Source organism: Salvelinus namaycush, chromosome 18 (genome assembly GCF_016432855.1).
Source record: "Salvelinus namaycush isolate Seneca chromosome 18, SaNama_1.0, whole genome shotgun sequence".
Lineage (NCBI taxonomy): Eukaryota > Metazoa > Chordata > Actinopteri > Salmoniformes > Salmonidae > Salvelinus > Salvelinus namaycush.
In genome coordinates this window covers 20,596,223-20,620,020 of record NC_052324.1, presented here as the reverse complement: position 1 = coordinate 20,620,020, position 23,798 = coordinate 20,596,223, and the positions used below count along the sequence as shown (strand labels likewise).

General features: G+C 41.3%; 2 protein-coding genes across 5 annotated transcripts; both read right to left on the bottom strand.

The window, feature by feature from the left end:
- Window positions 1-2,937, bottom strand: chmp7 (charged multivesicular body protein 7). Of its 4 annotated transcripts, none has more exons than XM_039012801.1 (11): window positions 2,865-2,937; window positions 2,409-2,694; window positions 2,125-2,296; window positions 1,848-2,033; window positions 1,564-1,697; window positions 1,399-1,447; window positions 1,188-1,307; window positions 947-1,045; window positions 789-846; window positions 432-668; window positions 1-344 (listed from the first exon to the last, which is right to left on the bottom strand). In XM_039012801.1, the coding sequence occupies exons 2-11, from the start codon at window positions 2,690-2,692 to the stop codon at window positions 289-291; spliced, it is 1,395 nt and encodes a 464-aa protein (XP_038868729.1). In that variant the 5' UTR covers window positions 2,693-2,694; window positions 2,865-2,937; the 3' UTR covers window positions 1-288. The 4 variants fall into 4 exon arrangements, with proteins under 4 accessions (XP_038868729.1, XP_038868728.1, XP_038868727.1 ...); XM_039012800.1 differs by having other exon boundaries at window positions 2,869-2,934; XM_039012799.1 differs by lacking the exon at window positions 2,865-2,937 and having other exon boundaries at window positions 2,409-2,856.
- A 9,753-nt stretch (window positions 2,938-12,690) lies between these two features.
- lgi3 (leucine-rich repeat LGI family, member 3) lies at window positions 12,691-19,639 on the bottom strand. The gene is made up of 9 exons (XM_039012936.1): window positions 19,431-19,639; window positions 18,076-18,147; window positions 16,716-16,787; window positions 14,881-14,952; window positions 14,690-14,761; window positions 14,278-14,447; window positions 14,017-14,181; window positions 13,732-13,822; window positions 12,691-13,420 (listed from the first exon to the last, which is right to left on the bottom strand). Exons 1-9 carry the CDS (start codon window positions 19,637-19,639, stop codon window positions 12,691-12,693), a joined length of 1,653 nt encoding a protein of 550 aa, XP_038868864.1.
- Window positions 19,640-23,798: the final 4,159 nt, after the last annotated feature.

The following is a 23,798-nucleotide window of genomic DNA, read 5'->3' as shown; positions in this document are numbered from 1 at the left end:
GTCTACACTATATTTCTGATCAATTTGATGTTATTTTAAAATGGACAATTTTATATTTTTTGCTTTCAAAAACAAACACAAAAAAAATATATGGCGGATTGGAAGTGATGCTGACAATTACGTTGATGGAAGCTACAATATTAAAGCTGATCTACCCCCTTTAAAAAAAAAGTGATCACAGATCTATGTTACAAAAGACATATCATGCAATTATTTTTGATCACCATGCCCAGACACACGTTGAGGGTCAGGGATCGTTAGTGCAGTTTACTTATTTTATTACTGTTGTCACTGTGCAGGCTCAGCCCTCTTCACTGGAGAGGTACGATATTTTTGTTGAAGACCTATAGGGAGTGATGAGTAAACAAAGGTTACTTCAGTAGCCTCTTGTGGTAGCATTTGAAAGATAAAGGAACAAGATAGAGGCATACCTGTATCTGCAAGCGTTATACGACTACGCTCTTTGTCCAGTTCATCATCTGTGATATTGAAGTGGCTTTGAGGGACTGAGGGCAAAGCGCTCAGCAGATCATCACAAAAGGAACCAGATTCCCTGACAGGTGTAAGAGGGTGTGACGGTACTTCAGGTAGCGTAGAAGGCTCATCCAGACTAGAGTTCTCCAATAAAAATCTTAGCTCATCCTCCAGCCCGTCTGTGTCTGCATCCGCTAAACAAATAGGAATAGGATCATTGATCATTTGCCAGACTCTCTGGACATTGGCCATTTGATTATGAAATTGTTTCAACACTACAACTAAATAGCTGTATAATATGGAATAGGACATACTTGAGTTGAGTGCTCCACCAGCCAGAATTTGGTTCACTTCATCCGGAGTGTCACACAACTGTAATATCAAACAGTGAGAAAATTAATTTAGACTGGTGTGGACATGCAACAGTTCAACAATAGAATCTAAACGCAGTCCCGGTGAAGAAGAGTCTGACCTCTTGGATTTGATCCACAAGGCTCTCAGCTCCTTCTACTGTCACATCCTTCAAAGAGAGTCGCAGGGCTGACACACCAGCCTGATACGCCTGTATCACCTAGAGGCATGCAGAAAGATGTATATAAAGAGATCACAAGACCTTAGTTCCTGTATGTGGGACATTGGCCACAAATTACCCACATAAGCTTCCTCTATTTTGGTTAGATTTTTGAATGTTAATGTATCAAGTGCATATTCACCAGTTTGTCAGTCTGTGAGTTTGCTATCTTGTCTAAGATTTCCTTCACATTTTCCAGCTGGGCATATAAGTGGTCTGCTTTCTTCTCAACTCTCTTTCGGCTTCTCAAACACCTTAGAGCCTGGGGGAGAGAAATTAATTGAGGTTTCCCCGACAGGATTTGAGTTGGTGAAAGACAAAGTCAACACAGGATCTGAGGATTGTAAATCGACCTGAGATTTCTTCCCTTCCCGCAGCAACACCCTAGCTTCTTCTTTGTACCTACAGACATAACACAGCACAAATCACACACAATCTTGTAACATCACATATTTGACAACATTAAATGATGGGTCACACTGCACGAGACAACGCTTAATGGTGTGTCAGGGACGCACTTCTCTGCCTCTAGTCCCAATGCCTCCACCCTCTCTTCAAGCAGTCTCTCACTGCGCTGGAGCTGGTAGATGCCTAGGTCTACGTCACTGACAGGAGACACATGATTCTGTCCTGGCTGAGAAAACTTCACAATCTGTACAGACAAAAAAATATACATTGGCTCAATGCTACACTGAGACAGTGACATTATCCTCAAAGAAATCTGTGAAGGCTCAGATAATGGTATGAGTTACCGTACATGTAATAATATGCTCACTTAAAAGAATGATTCTATTATCCTCACCTTCTCGCCTCCATGCAGTGATACTGTCACCTGCTTCTCCCTCTGCAGCTGTAGCAGAGCCATACACAAGGTACTCTCGTCAACACAGACATGGGACGACAGTGTACGGAGCTCCTGGAAGGACAGGAGAGAGTGGTTGGCCACTGGGGAGCTTCGGTAGACACCAAGCAATTCTGCTGCCTTCTCCTGGAGGAAACATACAGAACATAAGTAAGAGGTTAGTGTTAAATGCTAGTTGCCCCTTACATGTTTTAAATTAACTAATTATAATACACACCTTTACCAGTTCAATGACAACAAACAACTCCTTCAAAGTAACCCCACTGCTACCAAGAAGAGTTGAAAAGGTCCATTTTAAAGGCTTCACCAGCAACAGGCCAACACCCCAAGACACCCACCCACAGTCTACATTTGCGGCAAACTCTGACTCCCTTTGTATCTTGCCACACCTGCCAGAAATACAAACAAGTACAGTCAGGTAAGGAAAGTGGAACTATGGCACTTTTAGGTAGGCAAAATTTTGCTCACACTTTAGCAGATTGAATTTCATTGACATTATACCTGGCCATGCACTGAATGACAGTAGCCAAACCCAAAGGCATAATTCCTTTCCTCTGAAAAATCTTGTTCAGCTCCTGCAAATTAACATAGACGGTTCCGCGACTCCTGCAGATTTTAAGAATGAGTGATGTCCAGAAATCCATTTTACTGTCCCAATCTGTTGTGCTGACATCTCGGCTTTCTTTAAAGTCAGAGAACAGGAAATCCATCCGTTCATCGTCCTCCCACTCAGGTGGTAACGCTACTTCAGTAGACATTTCTTCCCCAAGATTTGATGGAACCATTTCTGTACAGCAAAAGGCAGACAATGAGAGTGAAATGCTAACGTTAGCTAAGCTAGCAGGTAGAATAACAAACATTAAGTGACCAAGGCTATATCAAACTGAGCTGTTTCACTAGAATATTCTATGATAACATTTCACCCAGATGATCAGCAAGCAACCATCTAACCAATACCTACTGACTGTGTGCTCCACAACGTATTTTTTTGAAGTTAGCTTCTTCTTCTGCTGCTGCTGCTGCTTCTTCTTCTTCAATGAGGTTTAACGGCGGTTGGCATCCGATAAATGTTGCATTACCGCCACCTACTAGACTGGAGTATAACTCCCTTATACTTTGCTTGAAAATGAAACATAAAATCTACAAATACCCTACACTCACTAAAAACCCACTACCCTACTCCACTATTTCAATCTACCTAGTTCTACCTCAGGCCAACAGCATGAAAGGACGAGACACCACCACTCAACACACCCTGAAACTCTTCTGACGTCAAGTCTCATACACCAAAATACCCCTCTGCAGCTGCCACCACAACCTCAATTTTCTGTGACTTATGTTCCATCCCTGCAGTACAGTTGATAACCATTGCATACATTTCTAAAAATGCAATCTTACTGAAACATATATCACTTGTTGGCCTATCCCTCTGTACTGGTACAGATCTACTACTCACACCACTTCTCTCAGGATCCCTCCCGCTTGACCCATCTTCCTCTACTTTCTTCACTGCCTCGGGATATGACAACTTCTGCTCTACTCTAACCCTGGAAACCTCAACCTGCCTCTCTCGCACTGGACATTTCTGAACCCCAGGCCCATGGGCACCCCTGCAATTGACACATACCCCTAGTTTCCCCAATGCTACACATTCCTTTGTCTCATGCCCTTCTCCACACCTCTCACACCTAGTAACCTCCCTCCTACATACTGCTGCCACATGCCCAGAAGCTTGACACCTGTAACAATGTAATGTATTCAGCACAAATGCTTGTATGGGATAATTTATATATCCTAACATCACTTTGTCAGGCAAAGACTCAACATCAAAACTAAAAGAGAACAGACAACTGGTACGGCAATTGCTCGGCCTCTGACCGCAAGGCACTACAGAGGGTAGTGCGTATGGCCCAGTACATCACTGGGGCTAAGCTGCCTGCCATCCAGGACCTCCACACTAGCCGGTGTCAGAGGAAGGCCCTAAAAATTGTCAAAGACCCCAGCCACCCCAGTCATAGACTGTTCTCTCTACTACCGCATGGCAAGCGGTACCGGAGTGCCAAGTCTAGGACAAAAAGGCTTCTCAACAGCTTTTACCCCCAAGCCATAAGACTCCTGAACAGGTAATCAAATGGCTACCCGGACTATTTGCATTGTGTGCCCCCCCACCCCCACCCCCACCCCCACCCCCACCCCCACCCCCACCCCAAACCCTCTTTTTACGCTGCTGCTACTCTGTTTATCATATATGCATAGTCACTTTAACTATACATTCATGTACATACTACCTCAATTGGGCCGACCAACCTGTGCTCCCGCACATTGGCTAACCGGGCTATCGGTATTGTGTCCCGCCACCCACCACCCGCCAACCCCTCTTTTACGCTACTGCTACTCTCTGTTCATCATATATGCATAGTCACTTTAACCATATCTACATGTACATACTACCTCAATCAGCCTGACTAACCGGTGTCTGTATGTAGCCTCGCTACTTTCATAGCCTCGCTACTGTATATAGCCTGTCTTTTTACTGTTGTTTTATTTCTTTACTTACCTATTGTTCACCTAACACGTTTTTTGCACTATTGGTTAGAGCCTGTAAGTAAGAATTTCACTGTAAGGTCTAAACCTGTTGTATTCGGCTCACGTGACAAATAAACTTTGATTTGATTTGATTTGACAACTCTTGTTCCACCAGTCACGCCACCCTGTCTGCGTCTCACCAAACGACGAGCATCACAAACACCGGGAATCTTCCCCTTCAGTTGGTCAACTTTTCCATTTACCACTACCCCAGTAATCACTCCTTTGAATGGCGCCATTTTCTTGAGAGCAAAACAATTCGCATCTCTTGTCCTTGAAGTTAGCTTGCTAGCAGCTTCTTCTTGTGATTCTTCTTCTTCGGTATATTGGCAATCACAGAATTTCATCTGCGTCTTATGTGGGATGGAAACAGGATTCCCCCCAAAAACTGAACAAACTACCAAATATTTAAAAAAATATTAAAAAAAGAAATAAGATAAAACTAAATCAAACAACTTTCCTGTAAAAAAAATAAAACAGATCTGATACCTACACAGGCTCAAGGGAAACCGGGAAGGGTGGGTCTTTCGGCGCCAGTACCCCTTGCAAGTCTTCAGATGTAAAATCCTTAAATCCCAAAAACCTTTCTGCCGCAGCCACAATTATGTCCAGTTTCTTAGACTTCTTTGAGATTTGCGCTGTACAGTTTATAACGGTGGCAATGAATGCAACAAAATCCACCTTTTTAACATACAGGGTATCTTTGGTCTGGCAGAAAACATTTACTACAGGCTGTGGTGTATCCACTACTATACAGTATCTTCACTAGCATCACGTGTTTTCTCAATGCTTTTAAATCGCCTCTGCATAGGAGATTCGATTGACCGTTCTAACTTTTGCCACCTCAATCTCCTTCACCCTTACAGGGTACTCCAGGAACTCAGGGTCATGATCCCCACCACAATTGCAATACCTCGTCGTCCTTCTACACACCGTTCCTCAGTATACACTGTTCGTCTGCACACAATTGAAACATGGTCAAATCCTTTACAATCCTTACACTGCAGTGGTTTGGGGATGAAAGCTTTTATGGCGTATTTTACATAACCAAGCTTCACATGTGTAGGTATTTGCTCTTTATCATAAAAACAATAGGACCGACTTTCTTCTTTTTCCCCATTCACCCAGCAGGTCAGACGCCGGGCACTAACCACACCAGGAATTCTCTTCAGGTGTTCAACCTGAGATTACTCCTTTGACAGGTGTTCTACTCCGAAGTTCAAAACACAAAACTTATGTTGTCCGGATTCTTTTGAGGCCCACTGCAATCTTCCTCTGCTCTTCAGAAATACAATTAATCAAAATAAGACTTCTCCTGGTCACTCTGACAGACTCCACTTTTCGAAGCGCATACTTCCCCATTTCCGACACGTCAAACGGGTTTCCCACATATGCATCCTTACTCAACAAACGCATCCCAACAAGAAGCGATTCATTATCATTCATACACGTATCCTCCACTCCAATTTTAGACCATTCCCTTTATGTTCCAGTTTTCGATACTACTGTTGTCTATTCAGAGCATTCATCTTCACCAAATTAGCTTGATGCGCTGCTTGATTTGAACTCAGCATCCACTTCCGCCATCTTCCCACTTACAATCACCTTGCGGGATGCAACCAACCCTCGCTAGCAGCTGCCAGCTCATTTCCTCAATGTCAGATTTGTGCTGTTTCTGTGCATGTTCACGATGGTTGGAATCAGAGGGCGTGTTCGAGCGGATCACTTTTGTCAAGTCGGTGACCAAAAAGGTGGGTTGCATTACCATTATGGTTATAAAAATTGTCCGACTTCAGACTCATGTGATCAAAGGTCATGCAGTTTTTGATTTAGTCGCCTTCAAGTCACTGCAGTTGCTTCTCACCAACTGCACCATACAACCATCACCTGCCTTATAAAAAAAGATTGCGGTTTTGAAACTGCAGTAAAAGTGCAGTAACTGCAGTTGACAGTGGAATTTTGGATGCAGTAATTGCAGAATAACTGCAGTGTACTGCAGTTATACTGCACTCTAACTGCAGTTACATTGCAAAATTACTGCAGTAAAAAAACAAACGTATTTTGGACGCAGTATTTGCAGCATACTGCAGTTATACTGCACTCTGACTGCAATCTTTTTTTTTTTTCGAAAAGGCTGCATTGTGGAAGGCACTATATGTCAACCTATCATTAGGGTGTTTTTGTTTGACCCATACTAACCTTGTCCCCAGGCTAGTATTGCTGGCGTATATGCCACAATCACGTCCTATCGGAGTTATCAAAAGCTCCTAGTTCTGAAATTTCACTTGAACAATGCTTCCCATTCAAGAATCACATTGAAGTTCCATTCTGAGGCGGGACTGAAACAGGAACCAACTTTGCCTTGATTCTAAAGCTACAGAGCAATGCCAGCATTATGGGCGGGGCTTATGGGGCCTGGCCCGCCCTACTATACCTCCTTGCCCATCCAAATCAAATATTGAAATGTTGATCATTTATTTCACCGAGACACGGCCGACAGAAAGACGCATCAATCTAAGATAAAGCATCCGAGCGAGCTAAACAGCGCCCCTCTGTTTCCGTATGTGTAGACCATGTATCTGATTCTGTCTGGACCAATAGAGTATGGCATGTCATACTATTTCTGACCATACAGCATCAGATACATGGGCTCCATTTAGTAAGACAGAGGGGCGCTGGTTCGCTCACTCATTGGCCTCTGCAGGCTCCAGTGAGAGAGTTTCAGCAGAGAGGAAGAGGTGAAGCGAGCTGTGGCGTGTATTTATTTACCAAGAAAAAAAGAGTATGACATTGTACAATTGTAAAATGTACACACATATGACTTCAGTTTGTGAGTCAGTGATATGGGAGTTGGAGCCATGTTCATTTTGACATTATAAAGAAAAACTTTTATAAACAATTGCAACACTGCCATGTTGATCCTATTAATTAAGCCTTGCTGTTGGAAAACAACTACAGTGTCCAACTTTTTGCTGTTGCAAATGCACCTCTCCGACTTCACCCACCGATTTTCATCTATAGTCGGCTTCATTACTGACCAGACCGCTCGCGCGCATGTTGATTTTGTCCTCCCACAACAGACGTGAACAGGATACACAGGTTGAAATATCAAAACAAACTCTGAACCAACTATATTAATTTGGGGATAGGTCGAAAAGCATTAAACATTTATGGCAATTTAGCTAGTTAGCTTGCTGTTGCTACCTAATTTGTCCTGGGATATAAACATTGGGTTGTTATAGTCCAACAATTTATCCAGGGCTCCTGTGGCGCAGCGATCTAAGGCACTGCATCTCAGTGCTAGAGCTGTCACTACAGACCTGGTTTGATTCCAGACTGTATCACAACCGGCCGTGATTGGGAGTCCCATAGGGGGGCTCACAATTGGCCCAGCATCGTCTGGGTTAGGGGTTGGCCGCGGAAGGCCGTCATTGTAAATAAAAATGAGTTTTTAACTGACTTGCCTAGTTAAACAAAGGAAAAATAAAAGGGTAACAGTTTGTTTCCTAGTAATCTCTCCCCCTTCAGGCTTCTTCTTCTTCTTTGGACTTCATATGGCGGTTGGCAACCAACTTTAAGGTGCATTACCACTACCGACTGGAGTGTGGACTTCAGTTCATCTTTCAATCACCCACGTGGGTATATGCTCCTAAAAACCAATGAGGAGATGGCACATGGGTATATGCTCCTATAACCAAATGAGGAGATGGGAGAGGCGGGACTTGCAGCACATTAAACATCACAAATAGAACCAAGTTCTATTTTAGCACCTGGCTACGCAGACGCTTGTTGACGCGCGCGAGCAATGATCGAATAACATGTATGTGTCAATTAATTTTGCATCGCTCAAGCACACAACGCAAGCGCTGACCATACCGTTTGAGTGGTAAGGCGAAAGCAACCAACTGTAGATGAAAGTCAAGGAGTGAAGTAGGAGGGAGAAGTGCATCTGTGACAGCCGAAAGTCGGACACTAATGTGGTTTTCCAACAGCAAGGCTCAATAAGATCAACATGGCAGTGTTGCCATTGTTTATAAAAGTTTTCTTTATAATGTCGAAATAAACATGGCTCCAACTCCCATATCACTGGCTCACAAACTGAAATCATACTTGTGTACACTCAATCAGTGAGAGTGAGCATCAAATATCACCTTCCTTTGTACATATCCACTGTATACGTGAATTATGGCAAAGTTGGTTCCTGTTTTAGTCATACCTTTGGACACATTCGTGTGTGTCAAACAAAAACACCCTAATAATTGGTTGGCAATAGAGCCTACCACAATGCAGGTGATGGCTGCAGGATGAAATTGGTAAAGAGCAACTGCAGAAACTTGCTGTCGACTGCAGTCAAAACTTCATGACTTTTGATCACATGATTGTTGTAAAGTTCATGCAGTCGACATGTAGGTGCAAGTCAAAAAAAAAAAAAACCCATAATGCAACAAACTTTGAAAGGTGGTAACCAATGATGGTCACTGACTTGACAATGGTCACTGACTCACTAAACTGAGTCTTATTTCAATGTGGTCCTTGCTATCCGGGATCCTTGGGATGTCCAAACTCTGACGTTACCCCATTGAAGTTAAACATTTTAAAAGGTTAAGGTTAGGGTAGGGGTAGGGGTTAAGATTTAGGGTTTAGGGTAGGGACGTCCCAAGGATACCAAATAGGAATAACAATTTCACTGGTCGTCTTAGAAGAAAAATTATGTTTGAAAACTGATTATTATTTATTTTTTTATAAAAAGTACTAATGATGGTTGTACTGTTGCTTCATTAGTTGTATGCATGTGCTTACTGTGACTGTCACCCATATTGACTAGATAGCTGCAGTAGGAAGCACCCATGGAAAATGACAGAGGCCTCTAGTGGCCAAAAGCTCGTATTAGCATGGGTAGCGCCATTGAGAGCTTCCAACATTTTAATGTAGTCAACTGGGTGGGACTTCCAACTTCATTGGCTGATCAAGGAAAACTAAAGTCCAGAATAATAAAGTTCAGAATAGTAAAGCTTAGATGCAGCATTTTTAATAGGACATTTATTACTTCAGATACATACAAGTGGCAACAATTTTCAGGGCAAATATTTTGCTCTCACACTATATCCAATTCCATGGTGGTAAGGGTGAATTAGGCTACACTTTAGTGCACCATACAAACACTATATTAATAATAACCCACATACAATGTGTAGACATGGTAGACAATATAAAGAATAATGTTGAACCTAGTTATTTTATATTTGACATAAAGAGTAACTTTTCTCCATACAAATGCAGTAAAGGCTAATCACAGAATAATGTGTAAATGTCAACTGTGTAAATGAGGATGTTTAAAGTGAGTATTTATTGCAAGTTTTTTAGTTAATGTGGGTGCACTATTACAGTAGATGCATGGTTACCTTACATTACGTACAGTGTAAAGCTACATAAAATGCACAGAGGAGAATAACATAAAATGTCTGGAGACAAGCTATAAGTTATGTAGAATCAAAGTGCACAGGGATTTGGCCAGAATTTGGATGTTGACACATTCTCTAGGCAAAATTTTGAACGTTTAGCAAATACAGACATGAGGAGTCAAGCCTGGATTTGAACTGATTCTCAATTGTTAGGCATTCAAACTGGGAATAAAAATGTTTGGGGAATTGACTGCCCGTGTAGTTTAGCCACAACATACAAAGTGTACATATTCATGCATTTTTTCACATATATGACATGAGCTTGACATAACCTTCCAGTACTATTCAGTTAACATTAATTTATGGAAATCTGTGTAGCCTAGCTACATTCTAGTTTAATGAAAATATATTGGTATCAATCATGATCAACAACATAGAGAGATACATGTTATTTATGACAAAACCATTGATAGCTCTTATTACCTGTGAAACATTATAAAACTTATTCAGAATAATCATTATTTTATAAAATATAATTTACTGTAAAGAGACCATTATGGCATGCAGATTACAGTTTATATTGCTTTGAACAAAATATATTAACTAGCATTTCATAGAATGTCCATATCAAACTCTATTTGATGTGAACAGTTATTTTCCTATTGCATGAATGAGATGAGGGCAGGCCCCTAATGGCAGGTAATTCAAGAAAGAAGATGAGTAGGGAGCCAGTAAATTGCAATAAACTTTAGTGAACTATTAACAGAATATATTCTGTTAACTATTCTGTTAATAGTTCACTAAAGTTTATTGCAACGTACTAGCTGTCTTCTCCCTATTGCATGAATAAAATGATTTTATAACAGTCAATAGAAAACCGTTAAGTAGATGCACATGCTTTTCACATAATCTGATGTTACTTATATGTTTTTATTTGTACTATATCTGCACCTCCCATTATATTTCCCATGTAGCATAAATTCATGTTAAATAGAGTAAGTAGTGATGTTGCAAAGTGATTTGACACATACTAATCATGGTGATATGTTTTGTCATTACACATTAATTGATTCAATCAGAGACATCAGAAGATATCATGCATTTCCTGTTTGTTAGTACTCACTCTTCAAAAGTGGTTAGCTAACCTAACAGGCATTTAGTCACATGGCTTAGATGATTTGCTTTTCTCCATGGGCCCGATTCCGACCCGAGTTAACCTTGCTTAAATTGAACATAATTCCCTTTTTATGCACTTTTCCCTCTATGCATATTCTGACCTTAAACTTAACCATGAGAATAGCATGCTATTCACCTGCAATTCGTTGGGGGTGGAGATCTAAGAAATTAAGGTGTGGCAGAGGTGTGTCTACAGATATGCCATATTCTGATCTTGACTTAATTCCTTCATAATTCCACCACCTTTACGCACGAGGAAACCATGAATAAGGTCGAGCGAACCTTTCGGTTCCAAGAGGAAAAAGCATCTACTTTATTTTTTTCTGATAGAAATAACAGCATTCGCCATGCACTGTAATTTACAACTTGATAAGAGTTATTGATAACAGCTAGGTAAATGAGTAATCCGTTTTTGATAAGGGAATTGTAAATATAAATGACACTTGTGTTAGGTCTATTTTACCTTATAATTGCTGGAGACGTGAAACCAGTCATATGGCAGCAAACTGAAGCATATGAACATTTCCCACAGTAAAGTTGATGAAATACTGTGCCATTATGCAGAATTTAAATTGTACAGTCTTTTTTAACTTGCAGGGATGGGCACTCTCGAATGTCTTGACTACCATGACTTTCTCTGTTTCCTATTTCTATCATGTTAAATATTAGCCACTATCAGTATCGACCGTCAGTAGGCCTAATAACAACACATATTCAATGAACAATTTACTTTTAGTTCCCTTTAGTTGGTATAGCCTTCATTATCATTCCATTTACTTACATTGTTTTGTTTACCTTCATTTGTTTCCTCTGTAAATGCCGTCACGGCTGTGTGGTTGTTGCTGAGGATCATTAGTAACAGTTGATAATATAAAAGACACAATTCAATCATTACGGAGTGAAGCGCAGACCAAGCTGTAATAGTTTGAACCCCATGCATGGCGCAATACTTGGCCGTGTCATCACACAGTTCCATGGTTAGTGCAGGCAATAGATGAGAGGATAGAACACTGTTGTACACTATTCTCCCTGTTATAATTCTATGTACACTAATCTTCCAACATTACCATGGGTTTAAGAACTGAATGTGGCAATTTTCAGAATGAATTAAATCACCATTTTCTTTCGTGCGTAAAGTTTCTCTAAACCTGTTTTTTATGATTCATAAATACTTTCCTAAACCCAAATAATCTGCAAGATCAGAGTATTTTTATATCTACCATCTACCAATTGCTGTTTTCTTTCATTGATCCCTAATATTTTGAACCCGTTCTCTCGAGTCTGTCAACAAAATTCAAACTAAAAGGTGCACCGTATTTAAAGGGATGGCTTAAGATAAGTGTACTGAAAACAATATTGAATGAAGATTCCATGAGAAAATCTGTTGGCTAGCAAGTGGGAGGGTTTTCAGAGGTTGAATGAAATTTATTCAGAGTGTGCAGGGTAGCCACACCTGCAGAGCGCGTTATGCGACTAAATAAGGTAAGTCTGAATACAAAATACAAAGAAATGCGTCGGAAAGACGTGTGTAGGAAAGGCGTAAATTCCTAAGTTGGAATCGGGCCCCATAAGAACAGAACAGACTCATGAATGGTCTCAGAGATTCTGACTGGATTAGTCTATTTGGCACTGAGATCCACTATTAGGTGCTGGTAGGCCAGGGTGTTGCCTTTGAAGCTGGCTGCCAGCAGGATGTCTTTGTTGTCCACTGACACCAAGCTGAAGGCCCGGGGTGCTCTCATGTTGAGCTCCTGGAAGGGCTGGAAGCGCTGGGTAAGGTCGTCCCACAAGTAAACTCGAGAGAAGGAGAAATCACTCCCTAAGAGAAGATACTGGCGGGGGCCCACGGTGAATGGATACACAGCCATAGAGCCACGTGAGGGCAGGGTCTGAATCTCAACATAGCGCTGCCCCTCCCAGCGGAGAATCTTGGAGTCGCCAATGAAGCGTGTAAGGCAGAGGTAGAGAACTTTGCGCACCCAGAAATGCTTGACCATCTGCACATCAGCAGTCTCAGTGATTTGGGAATGAAAGGCAAACTGGCGCAGGCTGCGGTTCCACTGGTAAACCACTGGGGGCTGGGAGGCACTGGAGAGAATGAGACGCTGCTTCCCCTCCACATCTAGGAACTCCACATGGGTGTCACGATGCCAGGGATGAAGGGATTGGTGGGAGTAGAAACCGTTGCTGTTCCAGCGGTATATGCTCGTAGAGCCTGCCTTGGAACTGTCTGCCACTGCAAAGTACCACTCATCATCCAGCTGGAAGGTCTCAACAAAGTTGGGTTTCCTCACACGTGTGGTGTCAATGTCCTGGATCTTCACAAATCGCTGTGGGTCCTCTTCCCACCTGAAAAGAAGGTGTCAATCAGGTCAGCCATCCCTAAATCATCATTGCAAACATCTAACCTTAAGTAGATATCCACAGACTTCCAGTCATTGAGCTAACGCTAGTTAGCATTGGCTCGCGAAACTACCTCTAACTTCCGTACTGGACATAGAAACATAAAAATGGTATCCACGAGTTCATCTGACTCTGAGAAAGTAGATAAAGGGCCTCATTGCCAAAATCTCGAAGTATCCGTTTCACACAATTTGTGGCTAAGAAAAGGAACAAGTCAATGACACTGTATTGCTTATAGGAATTTGAATAAGTCTCACTTGTAGATGTGGGATCCTCCAAAAAGTTGAGCCACAACCATGTAAAGAGTGTTGTTTATTACCACAGGCTTGCAGTAGACAGCGGAGCGAGCTAGGAGAAACACAGAAGCAGAAAGTAGCAGGTTTAGCTGACTTCAGTATCCTCTGTGTACTTAGAAGTAGTTTTCTCCAAGATACAATGTAAATTCCCTTGGTCTATAATTAAGTGATAATAGTTGAATGCATTGATTGTCTTCTGGCATGAATACTTATTTTTAGAAGGCATGAGTCTTGTAAGAAACGTACATGTTATATTATGGTACATCCGGAAGACCATTTCCACATGATCCCATACAAACAGTGTGCAGAACCCAGTATCAGGCTGGGCGAAGGCCACAAACTGATCGTCGTTGAATTCATAGGACTCCACTGACACAGACTGGAAGGGGAAAGTTTCATAAACTGCAAAGTCTACAGGGGAAAAGAGAGATGAAGATTATCAACCTGTAAAATAAGTGCCCTGATGTCCTGTGAAATTAATTATTTTTTAAATAATTGGGGACAAACCTGCGCTGATACAGTTGAAGTCTCGTGGGGTGAGATCATGGATTCTGCGGCCTTGGAACTCAAATGGGCTGGCACAGTAGATTGCAGGGACAGAGGTGTTGGTCTTCTCCATCCAGTCCACAAGCCACTTGATTTTACAGTCACAGCGGAAAGAGTTACCCCGCAGGTCTCTGGGTAACACATCGAAAAATATAATTATGGTCCACCCATGACACAGTTCTTAGAAAACTATCTGTAGTAAGGATTCTCAGTAGCACTTTAAATTACAGCACTTCATAACGTGGGTAATAACATGGTAATAGTATGTTAATACTAATAAGTTATAGTTACTTGTTTTAAAAACATAAAATCACAAGATGAAACCAATGATGATAAGGATACCATGTTCCCTTTTGAAAATATATGTACTTACAAGTCTGTCAGAATGTCAAAATATTTGAAGAGTTCTCGTGGAAGGAGCTGCAGGTTATTATTTGACAGAGAACTACAAAAAACAGATATTAATTTTAAAGAAAGTTAATAATGTCATAACATGTCCATGCAATTCATAACTAGTATTCTTCCATTGATATTTACAGAGAAATAGGCAGAAGATATACTCACAGGTGAGTCAAGGATTTAAGCCCTCTGAAGGTGTGCTTTGACAGGGCTTGGATGTCATTGTTCTCTATAAATCTGATGGGCATACAGAGAGAGAGAGGATCACTCAATATACTGTGTCACACATACATGGAGTATACCAAACATTAAGAACACGCCTCCCTTTTGTTCTCAGAACAGCCTCGATTTGTCTGGGCATAGACTCTACAAAGTGTCAAATGCGTTCCACAGGGATGCTGGCCGATGTTGACGCCAATGCTTCCCACAGTTGTCAAGTTGGTTGGATGTCATTTGGGTGGTGGACCATTTTTGATACACACGGGAAACTGTTGAACGTGGGAAAAACAGCAGCGTTGCAGTTCTTGACAAAGCCGGTGTGCTTGGCACCTTCTACCGGTTCAAAGGCATTTAAATATTGTGTTTTGCTCTCTGAATGGCACACACACAATTCATGTCTCAATTGTCTCAAGGCTTAAAAATCCTTATTTAACCTATCTCCCCCCCTTCAAATAGTAACATCAATAAGGGATCATAGCTTTCACCTAGATTCACCTGTTCAGTCTATGTCATGGAAAGAGCAGGTGTTCTTAATGTTTGTATACTCAGTGTAGATAGTAGACTTCTGAAAAAATGCAAGCAATCATGACAATCAAGATCAACACAGTGAATGAATGATTCAGACAGACAGCTTTTATTAATAGTGGCATCTCAATTAATGTGTATTCTTATGATAAAAACATGCTTTCTGGTAGAACTCAGGGTCATTTGCCAATATAATACCATCAAGGTAATTTGAATACATTGCCATGTCAATCATGCATAATACACAGCCTTCTTTTCCATATTCAGAGTGTAACATTGGTCTTACTGAACCTTTTATCATAATTGTGTCTCTGTCTGTCCCTCATTTATTTATTTAACTAAAAAGATTGTTACCAAGGGGACCATGTCCTGCTTCCTGAATCTTAAGCAGCTATAATGGGAATGGACCTGGGCCTGGCTGATGGCTGGAATGTCTGCAGTAAGAGCAGCACTGACCTTGAGGATAAGCCAAGTGTTGAAGAAGAGGGGATCTAGGAACAGCCATTTACTGGCTGCGGTGAAAAGGGTTCAAAACAAACAAGCCATCATGCCCCCACTCACATTTTTCTAATGAAGTTAACGTAGCAGGTGTATGTTTTGGATATACTTAAAATTGAGAATTGACAGTTGGCAAAAGAGCCCCGTCATCAGATACTTAGTAGGGTGCCTCTACATGGGTTCAGTAATGAATATAAATATTGCCTGAGCCCTGTATCAAAGTTCAGGTGACAATTGACTACAAGTGCATTCTCTGTATTCATTCTGGATCTGTGAAGCATCCCAGGGCTACACAGTGTGAGCTCAGCCAGCCTGCATTCTGTCTCCTATATTGAGCAGCACTGAATATGAAGATATGAGTTCATTAGCATTCACAGTGAGGAGCCACCTTGGGTAGAGCTGGCAGGGCGATGCAGAGCACTGGGGCTGAGCTGCAGCCAGAGCCACACAATCATTTTATGGAGCCTAATGCATTGCTTCCGTGGAAAGCAGCAAATATGATGGTATCAGCAACCTCATATTTCCTGGGGCCCAACTTCTCATCAATTAACAAAATGGTATGCTCAGCTTCATCAGGCCCCACAAAGGCAGTAAGGCTCTATGGTAGGAGGAGGATCAATATTCAATGTTATTTAAGCGATCCTTGTCTGGCTGAGAACTGGATCTTTCATTGTAACACCACTACCCCCTCCTCTCAGATAGAACGATTGTTGGGGGTATATCTGTGGTTGAACAAGGGCACAAAGTATGACACTTACAAGTACTGCAGGTGTGACAGACCTGCGAAGGCATCATCAGCCACAACAGTGAAGGTGTTGGAGTTCAGCAGACTGCAGAGAGGGAGAGAAAGAGAGAGAAGGTTTATAACACACTGGAATGAAATCTGTTTCACTTTCCATTTCAAATGTTTGACTTAATAAAATCTCCAGAAAAATACTGCTGGAGAGGTAAAAAAACATGTTAATCAATACCGGCTACTGTAAATGTGTATTTATTTACACAGGATTACACATGGACACAAGTAGTGTACAAAACATCTCCTCCAGTAACAAATAAATCACCTGAATGGTTGTGGAGTGGAAATAGGAAGAGCTATTCAATTTCAAGGAACAGATCAACTGTTCAATATAGTATAGGTCAGCTTTAAAGGCCCAGTGCAGTCAAAAACCTAATTTCCCTGTGTTTTATATATATTTAAACGCTATGTGGTTGGAATAATACTGTGACATTTTTAAAATTATGATAATGCCATTTTACAGTAAGAGCTATTTGAAAATACCTCCTGAAATGTCAGCCTGTTTTGGTGGGATGGAGTTTTGTCCTGCCTGGTGACATCACCAGGTGATTAATTAGTTAATAGACCAATAAGAAAGAGAGTTCCACACCTCTTTGCCAAAAAGCTAGTTTTCAGTTTTCCCCTCCCCACTCAGACCATTCCCAGACAGTCCTAGCGAAATTCTTGCTTGAGAAAATTGCTCTTTGCTAAGAAGCTATTTTTGTTTCCTTATTTACCATTTTAATTGAAAACAATCACAGTAAGGTACTTAATTGTTACCCAGAAATGATTTGATATTGAGATAAAAACAGCTGCATTGGGCCTTTTAATATGAGCTCAAAACCACAAAATGTGAAAACACACACACGCAAACACACACACTCCATTGAATCTGCGTAGACAGATAAGCCATTGTTTAAATAGAAGAGAACTGAAGGGAGTCAGTCATTGGCGATGACACTGATACAGAGCCACTTTACTTTCACTACTGCCATGTCACCACTGTTTTCAATAACAGTTTATTTCAAGAGATTTATAGTGCTTGTATTGTCTAACAAATGTTACTTCACGACTTGTGTTTTTTATCTAGTTATCTGTATGTGTATGTTTATCCCTCAAACTTACTACATGTATTATCTTGATTTTGGTCTCCAAAACAACAGGCGAGATTGGTCGAGCTGATGTTTTGTTGTTGTATAGAAGATGATGTCTTGGAGAGAACATGTTTAGCATTTTCATTTGAACCCAAACCACAGAAGTAAAGTTGAGACTGTTTGCTCTAATTCCTCTACCTCAGACAGGAAGGGAGAGAATAGGATGATGGGATATGCATGAATACTCACAGAAACTGCAGAAGGTGCAGGTGGGAGAAGGCTCCCTCTGGGATTGTAGTGAAGGCTGCATTCACCATCGTCCTGAGGAGTACAGACAATCAACGTATCATCATTCAGGCTCCATCAATTAACATTGAGTCTATTTCATAATCCTTATCCAACCCCTGTTGTGCGAAAGGGCTTGTTGCTCCATGCTTAAAGTGGATGTATGCTGCCAGTCAGCCACAGAGGTTTGTGAATTCTGTATGTTTATTAGCATAACTGTTGGTTAAAAGTTGAAAGGGAAAAATAAGAATCGTTAGGCCCTGATGGATGGTGGTACTGCATCACACCTAATCAATATAAGGGGATGGGGCCTGCATGGGAATGTTCTCCTCGGTCCCCAGGCATAGTCAATCTATTGACAGAACTGAACATGCAGCATGGGATGTTTTACCAAGAGCTCCTGTGGCTCAATCTGTCTTACTATTTGAATTTCAAGAAGGGCAAAATCTTTTAAAACTAGGACACAGTTTCCTTATTCACAGGTTCATGTGTTCATCACTTTAAAATGAGGCCACCTCCACCTTGCAGTGCTTGTGCTCTTCAATTCCCCAAACTCTTTAAATACAAGAACATAATGCTCAATTACAGAAAGATAATACATTCAGAGTCAATATAGATAAAAATGTAAGTAAACCCAAGATTCTTGTATAAGTAAAATGTATGCAGATAGAGTATGCTATCTACTACATTATTGGCTTTCCATTTACTGAGTGCGCACTATCTATCTAACCTTCGTAAGGTTACTATTCCTTGGAGGACACGCAGGTCTTTTGCTGTGAGATGTGAATCTATTGTAAGTGTCTCTCCCAGGAGGGCTATGGCACATCCCATTGCTCTACTCCAATCAATGTAGTCTCATTTCTGCCAGCTCCCCCTGACTTCTGTCCAAGAATGAGGAGAGACTGAAGCACAGTGCCCATTTGTTATCTTTTATTAGCATTTGTGAACATTATCTTTTCTTTCTCATAATGTCTCTTTAAAATCTTTCAGACACATGTTCTTGAGGAGCACAAACACTGTCTTTCTCTCTTGAGAAACGTAGTATAATATAAAATAATCTGAAACCGTTTAAAAATGTTGTAGACATGAAGTATAAGCTTTTGGTAACCAGAGTAGACACTGCAGAATATATTGTAAAAGTGTAGCCTATGTTTGCGTGATGTAATGTCACCCGTAAAAACCATACATGACATCACAGTCTTCATGTACATTATCAACAGCTGGTTTTATCATTTTGGAATGAAATGTAAGGAATAGACCAAAAATCTGAAAGAGTATACATGAACAGACACACACAGAGTGATCAGTGTTGTACTCACAGGGAGATGATCCCAGGGGGAAAGCTCTTGGGGATAGTCTTGGTATCCACACAGAAGGCACTGTCTTTGGTGCAGGAGCAGGTGGTAGGACAGCGGGGGATTTTGGGTACCCTCTTGGCCCCGGTCTCCCCCACCAGGCAGAGAAGCAGACATAGGCCGGCCAACAGCTTCAGCCATCCCGGGACCCTTCTCGATCCGGTATTCAGCATATTTCGTCTACGGATGGACAGAGGCAAAGGGACTGGTGACAAAGACTGCTGAGCCTCAAGAAGTTGTATTTCCCCTTCAAAAAAGAACAAGACAAAATCTCTGTTTACCTTGAAGCAGCAGCAGCCGCAGCAGTAGAAGTGATGTTGCTGAGCTATCGAAAGACTGTGAAGAGTTTGGGAGAGAGAGAGAGAGAGAGAGAGAGAGAGAGAGAGAGGGCAGTCGGATGGTATCTTCACTGAATGTGTGTGTGTGCGCTGCAGCTTCCCTGGATGTGTGTGTTCTCCCTAGAGCTGCTGTCAGAGTGCAGAATGCGGGAGCGAGGCTGCAATTCCCCGCACTAGGACATGTACGCAGCACCACTGACTCTGAATTATTTACTATCGTACACAGAAGACTTAAAAATATGACCAGGGAGGCAGCCTGACAGGGGAGAGGAGGAACAAGGCAGTGTCAGGCCTGGCAGGCTGGGAGGGAATGGAAGGGTGAGGGGGTTCTGGGGTCTTTACACTGCCTCAGACTCTCTCTCTCTCTCTCCCTCTCTCTCTCTCTCTCTCTCTCTCTCTCTCTCTCTCTCTCTCTCTCTCTCTCTGAGCCTGTTATCATCCTGTTATCGGGAGTGGAGTTATGGAGACAATGAGGGAAATACCACTTTTAACATTTAAATGAGAGGAGATAGGCAAGGAAGAAAGCCTCACAAAAAAATAAAGGAAAGAGGAGGCAAAGGAAAGGATAATAGATATTAGGATAGGAGAGAAGAGAACAATCTCTTAGATAACATCCACAAGGACAGCAGAGTACTGAGAATCACTGCAGTAGCTACCGCATATCAGAGCTAAGCTGCTGGCCTCATTTCAAACTTTACAGTATACAGACACCAATGTATCAATATGTTCTGGTACTCAACTAGTAATAGTAATACACTTTTTGAAACAATAATATACCAAGTTCTATTTTTATATTAAACATTGTATTTGTATAAGTAATTTACTACATATCCCATGAATCAGTAATTGCCAGTAACAACATATATTACCTCTTCTTTTTTATTTACATTTAGGCCAATGGTGTACACATAGGCAGATCTGGAGGATGATTCAGAGCATGAACAACCCAGATTAGAACCTATAGAATTCCATTGAATCCTATATACAGTGCCTTCATAAAGTATTCAGACCCCTTGACTCTTTCCACATTTTGTTACATTACAGCCTTATTCTAAAATATATATTTTTTTAATCCTCAGCAATATACACACAATACCCCATAATGACAAAGTGAGAACAGGTATTCAGAAAGTTTTGCTAAATTATGAAAAAAAAATATATATATATACTTATTTACATAAGTTTTCAGACCCTTTACTATGATAATCTAAATTGAGCTTAGGTGGATCCTGTTTCCATTGATCATCCTTTAGATGTTTCTACAACTTGATTGGAGTCCACCTGTGGTAAATTCAATTGAAAGTATATGATTTAGGAAGGCACAAAACCGTCTATATAAGGTCCCACAGTTGACAGTACATGTCAGAGCAAAAACCAAACCATGAGTTCGAAGGAATTGTCAGTAGAGCTCCGAGACATGATTGTGTCGAGGCACAGATCTGGGGAAAGGTACCAAAAAACTTCTGCAACATTGAAGGTCCCCAAGAACACAGTGGCTTCCATCATTCTTAAATGGAAGAAGTTTGGAACCACCAAGACTCTTCCTTTAGCTGGCCGCCCAGCAAAACTGAGCAATCGGGGTAGAAGATGGGAAAACCTTCCAGAAGGACAACCATCTCTGCAGCACTCCACCAATCAGGCCTTTATGATAGAGTGGCCAGACGGAAGCCACTCCTCAGTAAAAGGCACATGACAGCCCGCTTGGAGTTTGCCAAAAGGCACCTAAAGACTCTGAGACCATGAGAAACAATATTCTCTGTTCTGATGAAAGATTGAACTCTTTGGCCTGAATTTCAAACGTCACGTCTGGAGGAAACCTGGCACCATCCCTACGGTGAAGCATGGTGGTGGCAGCATCATGCTGTGGGATGTTTTTCAGCGGCAGGGTCTGGGAGATTAGTCAGGATCGAGGCAAAGATTAACAGAGCAAAGTACAAAGAGATTCTTGATGAAAACCTACTCCAGAGCGCTCAGGACCTCAGACTTGGGGCAAAGGTTCACCTTCCTACAGGACAAAGACCCTAAGCACACAGCCAAGACAATGCAGGAGTGGCTTCGGGACAGGTCTTTGAATGTCCTTGAGTGGCCCAGCCAGAGCCCGGACTTGAACCCGATTCGAACATCTCTGGAGAGACCTGAAAATAGCTGTGCAGCAACGCTCCCCACTCAACCTGACAGAGCTTGAGAAGATTTGAATAGAAGAATGGGAGAAACTCCCCAAAGTGTGGCAATTTAGTAGCGTCATACCCAAGAAGACTCAAGGCTGTAATTGCTGCCAAAGGTGCTTCAACGAAGTACTGAGTAAGGGTCTGAATACTTATGTAAATGGGATATTTAATTTCATATAACATTTCTATAAACCTGTTTTTGCTTTGTCATTATGGGTTACTGCGTGAGGGATGAGGGGAAAAAACTATTTGATCCATTTTAGAATAGTAAAACCTAACAAAATGTGAAAAAAGTCAAGGGGTCTGAATACTTTCCGAAGGCACTGTAATCTATAGGATATGGAAATAAAAATATGGAAAACTGATCTATAGGATATGGAAATAAAAATATGGAAAACTGAGTCGAATCCCCACAAGGAGGAGCTGTTGGCCATATAGTGGAGCTGTGTGGATCCAGAAGACAGTAGTTTGATGGCAGCCAGAGGAGGGGACATGACAAGATTAGAGCTGCAGTGTCAGGCACAGACAGCTTTCCCACACAACAACAATGTTGTCATGAGCAGAGAGCAAGCACTTTCAGTCTGCTGCCTACTGTCTACCATTATCATGTAGCCTAGGACCCAACACTGTTTTAGTAAAAACAATGGTTTACCTTAATTTAAACAAGGAGTCACCATTGACCATTGGGTCTCTTTCACAAGAGAGCCTCGCATATAAAATTCATGAGACAAAATCTAATCAAAATCATAACAATTGTAAAACGAACTAAAATACAGCACAACACAAATATTCAAGAAAAACAGTTACATTCCTCAGTACGAAGGTCCCCAATCAATATTTTAAATCACCAGAGCGGCACCAGAAAATCCAACTCAAATGTATTTTGTAGTTGGTTCCAGCAATGAGGTGCATTAAAACTAAAAGTGGATTTACCTAGTTCAGTGTAGACCCGAGGAACCTCAAGATTTAGCCAACCCTGTGAAAGGGTTTGTATCATGTTTTTATACCTGGAAGCTTGTGTAGTAAAGTTTTGTAAACAAAAAGGGAGTAATGAAGTGATCTACAGGACTTTAATGAGGACCAGCCAACCTTTTGATACAGAATGCAGTGCATTAAAACTGTAACCTGTGATAAAACGAATAGTGCTATGGTAGACGGCAACCAAAGATTTATGACTAGTGGCTGCCGCAATCTGGTCAATGGTGTCACCATAGTCAAGAACTGGTAGGAAAGTTGACTGTACAATCTGCTTCCTGCTGTTTAGGGAGAGGCAAGATCTATTTCTAAAAAAGAAGCCCACTTTAAATCTTAGCTTTCTAACTAGCTCATCCGTATATATATTTATTTACATTGAATCCAAATGCCCAGATATTTATAGGCAGGAACCCGATAGATTGGGAGAACCATCCAATGAATAAATATGTAGTCCATCTGAAACATTTTTGCGATAATTAGAGAACAACATGTATTTAGTCTTGCCTACATTAAGTACAAGTTTTAAACCAACCAGGGCTTTCTGTAAGGCAACAAGGTCAGATTGCAGCTCTAAGATAGCTTGGTCAACAGTTGGGCAAGGGCATACATAACAGTGTTGTCTGCATGCAGATTAATATTAAGTACAAATTAGACTACATTGATTGGAGTAGAGCAATGGGACATGCCATAGCCCTCCTGGGAGAAAAGTTAACAGATAGACTAATATTATTTATATAAATAGCAAAGAGAGCAGGTCCCAAAACTGACCCCTGCGGTACACCTTTTGTAATATACAGGAAACAAGGCTTAACCATGAGAAATCACACATTGTGTCCTGTCTGACAAATAAT